Below are 14,793 nucleotides of genomic sequence, written 5' to 3'. Positions count from 1 at the left end.
CTGTGGCACCAAGTGCCTATTTATATCACAGGCTCCTGCAACAGTCGGCAACGCCGCACGCATTTTGTGCGAACGCGGGCAAAACGCCGACGGCGTCGACATTAGTTCTGCGTGTTGCCGGTGCTGCTGCATGTCCAAGTTTATACAGCTGACAAAGCTACTATCATTACTCCGTATAGCTCTCTACAAATTTGCTATCGCAATTGATGCTTCGCCTTTCAGGTGAAACTGCGACCACTTTTTCAAACCAGCCAGCCATGGTTCTGAGATGGGGTGATATAAATTAAAGTTAGTCTAAGCTGTTTCCATTCAATTTCAGCAATCAGTCATCCACGATTGGTCAAAAGCTTTCGGGCCACCCTCACTTCGCCTGTTGTGAAAACCGCGAAAACTGCCCATGTGTTGATTATGCACGATTAGACTGAACAAAAGAAAAAAAAACATTTTTGTACGATTCTACGCATTTCTCACTATTAGCCTTCCGAGATCAGTCAAGATGTTTTCGGACTGCGCGCGCCTCACCTGTCTATCGTGCAACGTCACAAAACCACGATAACTCACCATGTCAAAGTGACGTGTACGCATTAGAGATGCATTAATATGCCGAACAAAACCGAAGTTTTTTTGGAATAGCCCGAGTCTTCCTCGTTCCGAAAGGAATAGAGGATGTCTACCCCCCGGTCGCTCGGGCACTGGCTACTCGGAAATGCCTGGAAGAATGAATTTATTTAAGTATAATAAAAATTCTTTATGGCAATATAACGCTGTGCTCTGCCAACTATGCTAGCCGAAGACTCGTTTTAGCGCCATTTTTAATCGTCCGTTGGACGCCGCCACTACTTTCGACCAGCCTCTGCAAGCTAAGCAAGGGGCTGTGGGCCAATCGCACATGTCGGCACCACCCTCCTCACCAGGTTATTTATTTTCACTGCGCTAACTCGGCCCCGCCGAAATCCTCTCCACTTCTGCGTGCTCCTCGCCTCTTGTCAACCAATTCAATAAGAAAACATGTCAAGATAGACAATGCTATTCGCTTTGAAAGCAAACAAAAGTGACCTCTTGTAAACGAGGATAGCGTTTGATTGGGCGGTTCTAACAACGCTGCGGTTCACCGCCTGATCCTTGCCTGGGTGGTTACATACGTTTGACGTCAGGAGATTGGAATAAATAAAGTAGGGAATAGTTTACGTTATTAGGGCCCCAAATGTTTTTCTGCCTTCCTTCTTTCGCGGAAGTGTGCGAGCGTGGGACCTGCCAATTCTGAGTCGGCGTTTCTACACTTTTTATTCTGTGTCCGTCTTCCGTGCGCCTCTTTCCGCACTATGAGTGAGCGGAGAAGAGAGAGAAATGTGCGCTTAATATCTCTTCCATACTAAATGAATGCTTCATTATTTCTTTCTCAGGAGCCAGGGAGTGTTTTCGGTCGGTTGCAAGAACTTAGTTTTATGCCCCCAGTCCTATTCTTGTACTTTATTGCATGTAGGGTCTTCGGAAGTGACATTGTGGAACAGACTTTTTATCAGTGCTCCCTTCGTACTTACTCTTGTACGCTACAGTACGTATGATGGAATGCGTTCTCTATAAGGCAGCCTAGCTTTGCCGTCGTTAATGTGGTGTGCACAACTGGAACAAATATAGACCCTTTCAATGTAGTTACGCTTTGGGTTTCGATCTCTTTTGATCTGTTAGATGTTTTATCTTCTGCATATTTAATGTGTCTCAGTGTACGTCGTCCGTATAAGCAAAGCTCTCCCATATGCTTCCGGTCTGTATCCGTTGAAGTGTTAACGTGGTCCGGTGTTTTACGCTTACTTAGACATTTAATTTTCATTTGTGTAGTACTTTTGTACTGGCGTCCTAATAGCTTCGCTGTATTTCTGCGATGTTCAATTTACGTGCCTGCACGACTTTTGTTCTGACCTCTTAAATATATTCTCTGTACCGCTTCGGAGGAGGAGGAGTAGATTTTAATGAAGAGAAGGGAGGAGAGGTCGGCCTGGAGAGCGTGTCTCTAGCCTGTTACTCCTCACTGGGGTAAGGGGAAGTGGTAGATACTTCGATTTTTGTTTGTTATGCCTGTAGTGCTTTAGTCCTAAATTAAATTATGGGGTTTTACGTGCCAAAACCAGTTCTGATTATGAGGCACGCCGTAGTGGGGGACTCCGGAAATTTGGACCACCTGGGGTTCTTTAACGTGCACCTAAATCTAAGTACACGGGTGTTTTCGCATTTCGCCCCCATCGAAATGCGGCCGCCGTGGCCGGGATTCGATCCCGCGACCTCGTGCTCAGCAGCCCAACACCATAGCCACTGAGCAACCACGGCGGGTGCTTTAGTCCTGACCTCCTGAAAACATACTCGTTACCTTTATGGTCAACCCGCTTCATAACTACCTACGTCAACTGATTTTTTTCCTTTCTCTTACCAGAATTCACCCTTTGAATATATTTATGCCACCAGACTTTACGTTTTAGTGCGTTTTATGTGAGCTCGGCTGCGAGCAGTGTCTAGTGCAATGGTGATCCGAATTTATGTTTGAATATGCAAAATGTGACTTATATTCCTGCGTCTTTCTATTGTTCAGTAATCCTTTGTGCTATGATTTTTGTATGTATAGAATACAGCACTGCACGGGCTCGGGCTTACCCGAAAGCCCGGGCCCGGCCGGGCCCGTGGGCCGGGCCGGGCTGGGTAGAACAGTTTTTTCACGGGCTCGGACCGGGCTCGGGCACGGCGTGTGCTTTTTGACCCGGGCCGGGCTCGGGTTTATTGACGCAGGCCCGGGCCGGGCTCGGGCTTTCTGGCCGTGTGCATGTAACGTGCAGCGAGTTATTCTCGGGCGTCTCAACTCTGAAAAACATTATTTTTCGGTCTCGGGCCGGGTTCGGGCAGGTTTCGAGTCGGGCTCGGGCCGGGCCGGGCCGGGTAGAACAGTTTTTTCACGGGCTCGGACCGGGCTCGGGCACGGCGTGTGCTTTTTGACCCGGGCCCGGGCCGGGCTCGGGTTTATTGACGCAGGCCCGGGCCGGGCTTGGGCTTTCTGGTCGTGTGCATGTAACGTGCAGCGAGTTATTCTCGGGCGTCTCAACTCTGAAAAACATTATTTTCCGTCTCGGGCCGGGTTCGGGCAGGTTTCGAGTCGGGCTCGGGCCGGGCTCGGGCCGGGCTCGGGCCGGGCTCGGGCCAGGCTCGGGCCTAAGGTAAAGGGGTGGCGGGCCGGGCCGGGCCGGGTAGAACAGTTTTTTCACGGGCTCGGACCGGGCTCGGGCACGGCGTGTGCTTTTTGACCCGGGCCCGGGCCGGGCTCGGGTTTATTGACGCAGGCCCGGGCTGGGCTTGGGCTTTCTGGTCGTGTGCATGTAACGTGCAGCGAGTTATTCTCGGGCGTCTCAACTCTGAAAAACATTATTTTCCGTCTCGGGCCGGGTTCGGGCAGGTTTCGAGTCGGGCTCGGGCCGGGCTCGGGCCGGGCTCGGGCCTAAGGTAAAGGGGTGGCGGGCCGGGCCGGGCGGGTAACGTAGATTATTTCCGGGCCCGCGCTGGACCCGGGTCTCGCCATAAACGTTTTGATCGGGCTCGGGCGGGCAGCCCAACGTAAAAACGGGCCCGGGCCGGGCCCGGGCTGAAAAAATCGGCCCATGCAGTGCGCTAGTATAGAAAACAAGCAGTCAGCGACGCCTGAAGGTACCAACATCTCCTGATTTCGGCAATCTTAATGCAAAACGTCGTTCACCATTTTAATATTCAATCATCACCACCGTTGCCCAAGTAGCATCCATACTTTTTTTCGGGAAGGAAGGAAAATTCTAAAGGGTGCATGCCAAAGACACAGAACTCCGAAGCGACACAGACGCCTAGGCGCCTTTATTACACGAGACAAAGGTGCTGCCAGACATTGCAGAAGACTGCACTGTACTAGCATATGCTTGAGGCAGGCTGAAAATGGGGCTCACGCCACGTGACCCCTCGATCTCTCTGCCACGCTATAGCGCGCAGCACCCTCATCTCAGCATTAGTCCACTGCGTGATTTACGGCCTGTGGCTGATTCATGCCTTCACAGCGGCAACAGTTAGTTGGGGCCCCGCCATGGGGTCTTCCTACCTCGGGGCGTATAAGCCCGGCGAATTCGTCGCGCTGTGGTGACGCTGTTAAGCTATGTAGTAAGCAGCAAAGAAAACAAAAAAAGCCTTTTTTTTTCGGGGTGTGCCGGAAGAGCAAGGATATGTATAGAACGAAGAAAAAATACGCATGAGAAAGGAAAATATGTGGATCGTTTTTCTCGTAAGACTGCTTCAGTGCGGTTATCGGTGTCAATGACGTCATTTGACGCATTGGACGCCAAGAGCTGCTGGGTACAGCTGTGTTGACAGACACTGCCATGATTATAAAAGGAGTTTCAGCAGAGCCTAAACATTATAGAAAGCATAAGTCCAAAAACTCCCTCACACAAAAAAATTAGAAAAGTTATATCTAAGAAAACAAAGCGGGAAAGAGAGGAAATTAAGAATGTGTTTAATTGCTATCAATATTTTTACTGCTTATTCAAGCGAACACACACAAGGAAAATGGCGACCGAAGAGTCGCTATCGCAGGACTCGGTAAAATGAAATATATATGAAGACATTGAACCAACTTATAGACTGGTAAATTACTCTTCCAGAAACCGGGCGACGTTATTTTCAAGCAAGGATGCCGACTTAGCTGGAGACAAAATCGCTACTTCAGGTGTCACACAATTCAATCGCGATAAAAATGGCCTGCATAGCAATGGCTGTCTTACGTAGCTGCGTTGATGAACTCGGGAGTCATGCTCCGCATTGGCTTTCATAAACAGAATTCTGGAAAGAAATCTATTCTATGATGCTCTGTGTGGGTGCGCCACCACTATGGTTGTTCATTCCGCATGGGGGTTCCCCATGTTGATTGTTTTCACATTTCTACCTTTTTATTGCGATAGCAATTATATGGACACTTCAACCGGATTTCTGCCGTCGCCGTCGCTGTCGCCGTGAGCTTCTGCATAAAGTCCAAGGGCGATAAAATCGTCGCCGCGCGCCATATGCGCGAGCGAAAGTGCGCCGGGGACACGCGTTATCACGGAGAGCGAACGCACGGCGGAAAGCAAGCGCGACCGTCGCGCGAAAGGGGGTGGGGGTATGGGAGGGAGGGAAGCAGCGCGACGCTTTGCTCCGCCACCAAAGGCATATCTTGCAACCGGGCGTAAATCAAACTTGCCACTCAATCTCCCACGCGAAAGCAAGAAAGCGGGAAGGCAGCGCGAAAGAGAGGGTGGGGGTGGGGGGCGCAGCTACTACTCTGCCAACAACTGTGCTCGTACTTTGCCCGCGGCTGTGGCGGTCGCCCGCACCATCTGTTATCTCCACACGGCTCCGACATTTGTAAGCGGTGTGCATTCGCCGCTCAGTTTCCGCGAAAGCGATAGACAGCACGAACCTTCGGTCGCTGCGGCGGCTGCGCTTGCTGCCAGCATTTTGACAGTTGTTGTCTGCGGTCTTTGAGTGTGATCTGTTCATGTTTGCTTGTGCGCGCTGACACCGCGCTTGATAATTCAGTTAGTAATAGGTCTCTACTAATTTGCTATCGCAATTGATGCTTCGCCTTTCGGGCGAAACTGTGACATTTTTTGTTTTTGTTTGTCTGTGCACGAGCACTCAGACCTTAGTGTTGTTCCTGGGCATGGTAAATGATTATTGATTGATTGATTGATTGAGTGATGGCTTGTTTGATTATTGTTGCTGCGCTTTAAATGAAGCGATGTATTGAAGTGCTTGTGCACGTAAAGCACTAAACCAGAAATCCATTCGTTTATCACGACGCCTAGTTAAAAAAAGGAAGAAAAAGAGGAAACAAAAAAAGAAAGGTGCAGTGGGCCCTCGAAAAGAATCCCCCCCCCTATGCCGTACAACAATTCAAATAGTACACAGAATTGGAATAGTAATTTAGCCCAATTTTCGTCTTTTTTCTCTTCCTCCTTCTCATTTTGTTTTTCTTTTTCCCATATATATATATATATATATATATATATATATATATATGAGAAAAAGAAAAACCACAAAATGAAAAGGAGGAAGAGAAAAAAAGACTACAAATTGAGCTAAATTACTGTTCCAATTCTGGGTACCATTTGAATTGTTGTAGGGCGTGGACGTTCACTAAAGTTTTCCATCCATCCATCCATGGGGAGGAAGGGGCGGATGCGCTGTGAGATGTGCATACCAAGCCACGTTGCTCCAATAAATTGTGCTCATTTCAAAGTCGGCGCTTTGTCCGGTCACTCTGTGTGTCTTATTCGGGCTGTGGAGCAATTCACGACACGTACCCTTCCGATGACTCCGTACCAACTTGCTGAATTTACTATTCTCTTCAACATAATGTGGCAAAGTTAAGAACGCGTCTATAACTCTATGCGCTTTCGCTGTCTGAGCTACACTTCTAGGGTTTCTGCCTGAGAAATTTATTCTTTATACATGTCGGGCGCGTACAATCACCGGCTACGCAAAAGAGGCTTACTGCTTCAGTAAAGAGAATTAATAAGTTCATTTAAAGTGCTAAAGTATTCATTCAAAATTGCATTTTCGGTAATTTCACATTAATAGGTTGATAATTAGAAGACAAAAACCAAGGTCAAAGTTTAATTGTATTTCAATTTGGCCCCAAAACATCAGCGCTAGTACGTCAACGTGAGGAAATCTATTTCATTTATTTCTAAACAGGTTTATTTTTAACGAGGCACCAACCTATCGGTTGATGAACCGATCAACGACACCAGATAGCTTAAAGAATGTGGTTCATTTATTGATAAATAAAGGAAGCATGTACAATTTGCGTGAATGCGCTCAATTCATTTCTGTTCTCGCCGCTTTCCAAGTTAGCTTTGAGAAATACGCTTGTTCTTTCACTTCTTGCAAAATTGCATCAAAAGCACGAAGTATTCGTCCCAATACTGAAGTTGTAGAAGCACTGCATGAAATCTTTGCCTAAAGTTTTCGCAATTAAATGGCGATGATGTCAGCGCGCGACGTCAAAGTAACCTGGCAAAGCTACTATACACGGCGAAAGTGCATTTGAATAATAGAAACACCGCCTCTAATCTACGGACAGTGCAGCGCCGTAGCCCAATTGACACTCGGATCACGTGCCCCTCGGCATAATAGAGCAGCTCCAGTCACGTGCTACCTTTATGTGGGGCCGATTCTCAAGTTTCTCCCCGCGATGGGTTTGTTCTCTACGAGAATTTTGCAGCCTAGAACTGCGGCACGTGCCGTTGTGGGAAGAAGTAAAAAAAAAAAAATAGATTTAACGCGAGCAGAAGTGGGATTGAAGCGAAGGTTTCAAAAAAAAGGAAGTCGAACTGACGGTTCTACGGCGTGCACAAATCTCGATTAGTTCCGGCCGTTTACGTCAGATCCGTTCTCCCGTCTAATGCAATCACGAGAAAAAAATATTGTGGGGAGAAGCAAGAAAGTAGCACTGCTCCTCTATGTTTGCAGTCACGTGGGCCGAACAACGATTGTGCGGTTGTAGAAACTGCTGACGCGTGTTCGAAAGGAAATCGGCTTTTCTTTTTTTTTTTAGAACTGCGAATGAAGAAAAAGTACGCAAAGCAAGAATCCGTGTAGCACATGCGTGGGACATGCCTGGGAACGTGTATTCTTTGTGAGTGTTAAGCAGATCTTCTTTCCTTCGTGTTCTTTCTTTGTGTGTGCGTGGAATGAATGTAATGTGGTTTATTTTAACATAAACTACCACGTGCACGGGTAGTTGTTGACTTGTTAGACTACAACACTTTTGATAAGGTATAAATCAGGGCCGAGAGTTGGTCTTAGCCAGGTTTCTTAAAGAGAGTATAAAATCTGTACGCTCATATCACATACACAAACTCAGCTCAAGTACACCGTAAATTACGACGGACAACTCGTAGTATTGCGTACGCGTGTGGCCTTGAAGCTGGCCGTCAGTAAAATTACGATTACACAGCCTATCTAGCAAAACCGATAAGTTGATGTAGTGCGAATGCTGCAACAAAAGTGACCGAATTCGGTTGATAAAACATGGGAGCGTTGAAGCAAGCCTGTGACGTCACACGTGGCTCCATAACTTGTTCTCGTTTTTAAACCTACGTCGGCTTTCATTCAGCGATCTTCAGTTACAGTTCTTGTGCCACGTTTTTCATAATTCTAGGTAAGTTGAAAACGACTTTTCGCAAGCAGCTAAATGGGTCTTTCAAATCGCAACACCAGTGTTTCAAAGGCGAGAGCTTGAAAGATAGTGGTGTGGCACTCTTAACCATGGGGAAGGGGAACATCTAGGGAAATATAAGATGAATTTTTGAGAAACGAATTGATCATTCCAACGGGATTGCTTTGTGTGGCAGCTGCGTATTGCTAATCGCGGGCGCAGGGTTCCAACATTGAAAATTTATTGCCAGTTTATACACAGAAATTTCAATAAATTTGAGTTATGCATAAAATAGAAGAAAATATTGATATGCAGTAAAAAATTACATTAGAAGAGGAAAGGGTCTTCTCTAGAAGAACTGTGACTGCCAGTAGACATTTGAAGTTAGGGAAACTAAATGAGGGACGGAAAATTCTGACAACTTTTTATTGCGATAGCAATTATATGGACACTCAAAAGCAGATTTCTGCCGTCGGCGTCGCCGTCGCCGTCGCCGTGAGGTTCCGTATGACGTCAATGGAGATGAAATCGTCGCCGCGCGCCGAACGCTGTATGTGCGAGTGAAAGGGAGCGAGGGACGCGCGCTTTCATGGGGAGTGAACGCACGGCGGAGAACAAACGCGCGTTCTGCGCTGTGCTCCCTTAAGGGCTGCAGAAGTAGGCGTCTCTTTCCTCCTCTACAATCACCATATATGTAGAGCAAACGTGCCTTCTTCCGACTCTTCCTTATGTATAATAAACACCTCGCCCCCCCCCCCCCCTTCTTCCGACGCGCGAAAGGACGTGGGGGAGGGGGAGGGAAGGGAGGCGACGTTTAGCTGCGGCACCAAGTGCCTATTTATATGAGAGGCTCCGGCAACAGTCACCAACGCCGCACGTATTTTGAGCGAACGCGGGCAAAACGCCGACGGCGTCGACAACAGTTCTGCGTGTTGCCGGTGCTGCCGCATGTCCAAGTTTATACAGCTGATAAAGCTGCTATCATTACTCCGTATAGCTCTCTTCAAATTTGCTATCGCAATTGATGCTTCGCCTTTCAGGTGAAACTGCGACAACTTTTTTACGAATAATGTAACGCACGACTCACCATTTGGTCATTTGTCTTGGGCTTCCTGTTGATGTCTGGCACCTTGACACCAGCTGAAAAAAAAAAAGAACATGGGGGTTGGTTTTTTTTCGCATAATTGCAAGAAGGGTGGATGTGCAAACCATTCATAAGACGTGACAGTGGTTAAATAGTGCTGTGCTTATTTTCCTTAACTGTTGATTATTTGAAACCATTACGCGACATAGAAGAATCAGATGCATGTTATATATTCTACAAGCGCGGTGTTATACGAACTCGATTCATGTTCATTCAAGGCTTTTAGGAGGTGGCGTCGTACGACTATTTTTGAAAAAAACGCTTCAAAAGTATCAGGTTGGCTTTCAACTGTTATGGTACTGGCCAAAATATGGCCGCGATACTGAAAGTCTGAATGTGCCCAAAAGACGGTCATGATTTCAGAGCTCTCAGAGTTCAGAGCTGCAGAGAGAGTGTTCGATGTTCTAGCGTGACTTCAGTCGCAATATCTTCGAATGGGCTACGGCGTTGCGTTTGACGCTGTGGATGTGTACGAATATGCGGCTCTATTAATTTGGTCTTTCAATAACTTCTTGTTTTTAATGCGCGATCAAGTGTGGTATTATAAATGCAACTTTATGAAATAGGTAGTGATTAGGTGGCGCTCTTTGTACGATGCCTCGAAATTAAGCCTTCCATTGTTTCATTTTTAGCTACAAAAGAGCGTGTTTACTAAACATCGACGTGAGATGGGCAACATTATATTATGGGTGGGATTTCTTCTGTGAATTCGTAATCAGAAACGGAACACCTAATCTTCCCAGAAAGCGCGCCTTGTCTCTTGGAAAAGAAAATGGTACCCGCCTGACGTTTCAGTACTGCGCCTACTTTTCTTTGTTTCGTTTTCCTCCCTGAACAGCGTTACAAGTACCAACGCAGTTCATCTGTATGCGTTTTCTCATTTTCTACAGATTTATGCCGACGCTTCATCATCATCATCATCATCATCATCATCATCATCATCATCATCATCATCATCATCATCATCAGTCTATTTTTTATGTCCACTGCAGGACGAAGGCCTCTCCCTGCGATCTCCAATTACCCCTGTCTTGCGCTAGCGTATTCCAACTTGCGCCTGCAAATTTCCTAACTTCATCATCCCATCTGGTTTTCTGCCGACCTCGACTGCGCTTCCCTTCTCTTGGTATCCATTGGTATGGTTCCCTTCTCTTGGTATGCCGACGTTTACGGACTGCCAAATCTTCAGGAGCCCAGCCATGAGAAGTCAAATTACTCAGAAATATACCGGTATTAACTTGCGTAGCATGTTCGCATGTGGAACCTAACAGCATCTCGATGTTTTACTTATTTCGATGTGGATCTTGAGTTTTTGCACGCATAGAAGTCACTTTACAAATGTTCCCCCGTAATCAGTTCAGCTTCGTTCATTCTCATTTGGCTTCCACAGTATATATTTGTACCGGCTACGTGGGTTCCCACATGCAAGAAAAGAAAAAAAAAAGGAAAGAAAGACAACACGACGTGCGCGGCTTAAACTTCAGCAGCCGTATAAACCGATGCCTGATCCTCGCAAAAAAAAGAAAAAGGCAATTGGCGGCCTCCTTGCTTTAGAGTATATCTCGATTTTTCCTTTTTCATTCCCACAACCCCCCTCCCCCTCGTGATGTAGCCACCACGATGCTGCAGTTTGGCTTTTCCCCCTCTCTCTAAGTTTACCCCGAGGCTTATAGTTAGGGAAGAACCGCGCGCGCCGTCCCCTACGGGAAAAGGGGGCGTCGGGAAGGAAGGCGCGCAATCACCCTCCTCCCCTCCACGCTTCCTAGATGGCGCGGCGGTCGGCGTGCTCCTTCGTTCCCCACCAAATCGTCGAACGTTCCGATGCAGGCTCCGCCGCACAAACGCGGGAGCGCCCGCTCAGACGGCGGTAGTAGCTCGGGGAGTCCAATTGGCATTCCGGGTAAACAGATTTTCACCCGCACGCGCCCGCGTCGCAGACACAGGCACCGGTTCGAGACGTTAACGGTGCGAACGCCGCCTCGCCTGCTTCTCCCCGCCATCGCCGGCGCTGAGTCACGCCACTAGGTTTTCGTACCCGCCTCACAATTTACTTTGCTGCTGCTGCAGTTCCTCCTCCAACCATGTGTTTTTTTTTTTTTTTTTTAGTGTTCTCGGTCTTGAACCCCGACCGATGTGCGTGCTGGGATACAGTGTAAGTGCAAGCAGTTCGCTTTTCGAAGCCTGTTTCTCGCCAGAAAGCGCAGCTTTCGGTATCGAGTGCTTGGGGTTGATGGGGGAAAAAAAGTGTTTTATTGTCTCTCGGCGAGCTGTCATCTGCCAATAACGCTGTCACCGCGCGACCGCCTTTACAGAGATGAAGAAAAACAGAAGGCGGCTGCGATTTGCGCTGAGCTACGTCAGAAACGTCGGGCCGCACCCAGGAAAGCAGTGTCCATAATGACCTTCTGTATTTTTTTCTTGTTTAACATTTGCTGAGAGGAAAATATATAAAAAGAATGACTTCTTTGAATAAAAAGGAACGAGAAATGTTTCCTCATCACTGGCTTAGCCTCCGAACTAGACTATCGACTGGAGGCATCTTTTTAAGAGTTCCTTTTTGATTAATTCTTATCCTTGTGCTTATGACTGCACAGTTTTTTCATCATTAATGCGAACTACTTGTCAACAGTGGCTGTGGACACCCATATTACCGCAATGTGTATGTAAGCAGCTGACAGTTTTTAGATCACGTAACGGCAACGGCTGACTCATGCCAACAGTGTTTTGAGATTAGGCAGTGGTTTGCGATCGAGGATTAGAAGTTCAAAAGTGTCGCGTCTACACTTGTAATCGCGAATTAGGAAAATGTGGTTTTGCTACATACCCACATTAGAATATATTAATGCCACTTAAGCACCCAATGGAAATTTATAGTTAACTAGAGAATAAATTAATTATGGAGAGATACATCACTCGATAACTGAAGAAATGAAACGCTACTTCATGCCTAGATTTAAGGCACCGAATCGGTCCGCCTTAGCTTTTTTGTTAATTGTGATCGAGTGAACTAGCCCGCGTCTGGTCCATTATGAAATACCTGGAACTCGTAGCGGCCATTATGCTAGTCAAGCACCGCTGACGAAGAAAAAGAGTTTCAAAGGCACTGGCATGCGGACGCGCTTAGTAGTGGCTGACGCAATTTTGAATACGGTAACAATGTAGTGACTCTCTTGCGCTACTAAGCCCTGATCACGGGTTCGAATCTCTGTCATTTTGATGAGGGTGAAATGCAAAAGCGCTCGTGCACTTAGATTTAGGTGCATGTGTAAGAACCACAGGTGGTAAAAATTTTTCAGGAGTGCCCCACCACGGCGTGCCTCATAATCTTATCGCATTTCTGGCACGTAACGCACCACAATCTATGGGATGATCAGTTTTAATTTTTACGGAACTTTTAAAAATCGGCTGTGGCAGATGTTCTAATTTGTAATCCTTGATGTGGATTACTCGAAGCGGCGGACATTACTTGCACGAGAACTCGACACACATAATCAACTAATTGATGAAAATTTATTAACCAACTTCTGAGTTAATTACTGTATGAGACATACTGCAATTTATTAATTGTAGCCGGTGAGTTGGCAAGGCCTATCTATTAGAATGATATTTGGAGGATAAAACGGTTTTGGAGATATTCGCCACCAAACTGGCAGTATAAATGTACTGTTGTTCCACTTACTTTTTAACAAAACGCTCTTTTATGCAATGAAGCACAAAGGTAACTTGAACGCCAATGTATGTTGTCACGCACTTTTGCAAAGAACATCTCGAAACTGGTGTCATTTTGAAAATTCGTTATAAGTGGATGCGCCTTGCAAACTCGCCGGCTGTAATCCGCAAATTGCAATACGTGCCATAAAGTAATTCTTTAGAGGTTAATTGGTGAATTACTAGTAATTATCTGAAAATGTGTTTTGATCTCTCGTGCAAATAATCTCCCCCTCACTGAATATCCCAGCTCAAGTAATGAAATTATGCTATCTGCCACAGGTGATCTTTAAAAATTCTGTAAAGCTCAAAAGTGACCACTCGGTATAGTGACTGTTAAGATGGTTGGCACAAAACAAATAAATAACAGTGACACTATGTCGAAAAACAGTCAATGTAAAAAAAAAGACATTCAACGCGTGATAATACTAGCCACTAGCTAAGGTACTTGTATTGCAAGTACTTAGAACACGTAGTACTACTCAGCTACTATAGTAAGTAGTACTTGCGTTCCTAAACTATATTCAAGGCACACCGGGACAAGAAGAAGAAAAAAGACGTGGGCAGTTTGTTAGATTTCATTATTTGTGGAACAGATTGGTAGAACAATTTAAATAAAGTAAAAAAATGCCCACAGATATGAGTAAAATCATGTCGCGTCTGGTGGAGATTTGATACGACAGATATCACCAGAGAAACCGCGGGTACACGGTTTAACCTACACAAACGACTCGACATGTATCATACATCTTGCTTGACTCGAAGGACAATTAAGATCACCATTTCTAAACAAGTGCTACTACTTTATTGCGCCCACTGGTGCACACATTAGAACATTGAAACAGAGTAATTATGGTGGGGAGGCGCGATTGATAATCGCGCCCTCTGGTTTAAAGAGAAAATAACGTATCCGCCTACAGCGGATATAGCGACAATTCTTTAATTTTTATGTGCGCTTTCATATGGGTGACTCGTATAAGTTCTGTATACTACGTGGTTAGATTCTGTATACCTTATCATCTGCCTCAATAGCTTTCAACTAGTCCCTTCCTTTTATTCCTCAACATTGGGGATAAGGGTGGCATATAAAAATTGCGTATTATTTACACAGCCATGCATAGATTTTCTTAGCCCTGAACAGGTAGGGGCAGTTGGAAACCGTATTAAAGGGGGGGGGGGGGGGCATGCCATTGTTTTGCGGTCATCTTAACTCGGCAAATAACGATCACGTGGAAGAAAGACTGGCGATTAAGCTATTAACCCTGACTTTTCATACGCCTTACCAACTGCATCGATGACGTCGGCGAGCAGCACTCCATCGGTGATGTCACTCTGCAGGTCCTGGATGTAGCGTTTGTAGCGACTACGCTCCAGGTAGTGGTTTGCCCAGTCCGTGTAGATCTGCGCACAACAGAGAAAATAGATGTTAGATGAAGTGTTGTATGATATAACATTGGTCTCATCATGATATACAAATTTCTATAGAAGGTTACAGAGGCCATGAACTGGCGCGTTAGGCACGTAAAAAAAAAGGCCTGTCTGCGGCAGTTTGAAGCCCGATGTTTTGTGGTTCCAGAAGAGACAAAGGCACTAATCTTCTGTGAAATATTTAGCAAAAAAAAAAACATTTTTTAAGCGCCTTGAAGTATCTTTGTAGACTATGAAACCTCAAGCGTTGAGCAATTGCATGGCTCATTCAAGAAATTTTGAAATTAAGACCAGCGATAAGAAGTATATGAGC

The 14,793-nt window shown here is 46.1% G+C and overlaps 1 protein-coding gene across 1 annotated transcript in view; it reads right to left on the bottom strand.

The window, feature by feature from the left end:
- The window catches only part of LOC119454400 (neuron navigator 3-like), an 832,501-nt gene that overhangs the window by 628,998 nt on the left and 188,710 nt on the right, over nt 1-14,793 (bottom strand). Inside the window, 2 exon segments of the mRNA XM_037716347.2 lie at nt 9,288-9,340; nt 14,336-14,453. Of these exon segments, the coding sequence (XP_037572275.2) occupies nt 9,288-9,340; nt 14,336-14,453 (171 nt within the window).

Source organism: Dermacentor silvarum, chromosome 5 (genome assembly GCF_013339745.2).
Source record: "Dermacentor silvarum isolate Dsil-2018 chromosome 5, BIME_Dsil_1.4, whole genome shotgun sequence".
Lineage (NCBI taxonomy): Eukaryota > Metazoa > Arthropoda > Arachnida > Ixodida > Ixodidae > Dermacentor > Dermacentor silvarum.
The sequence above is the reverse complement of the archived record's forward strand: the minus strand, read 5'-3'. Positions and strand labels throughout refer to the sequence as shown.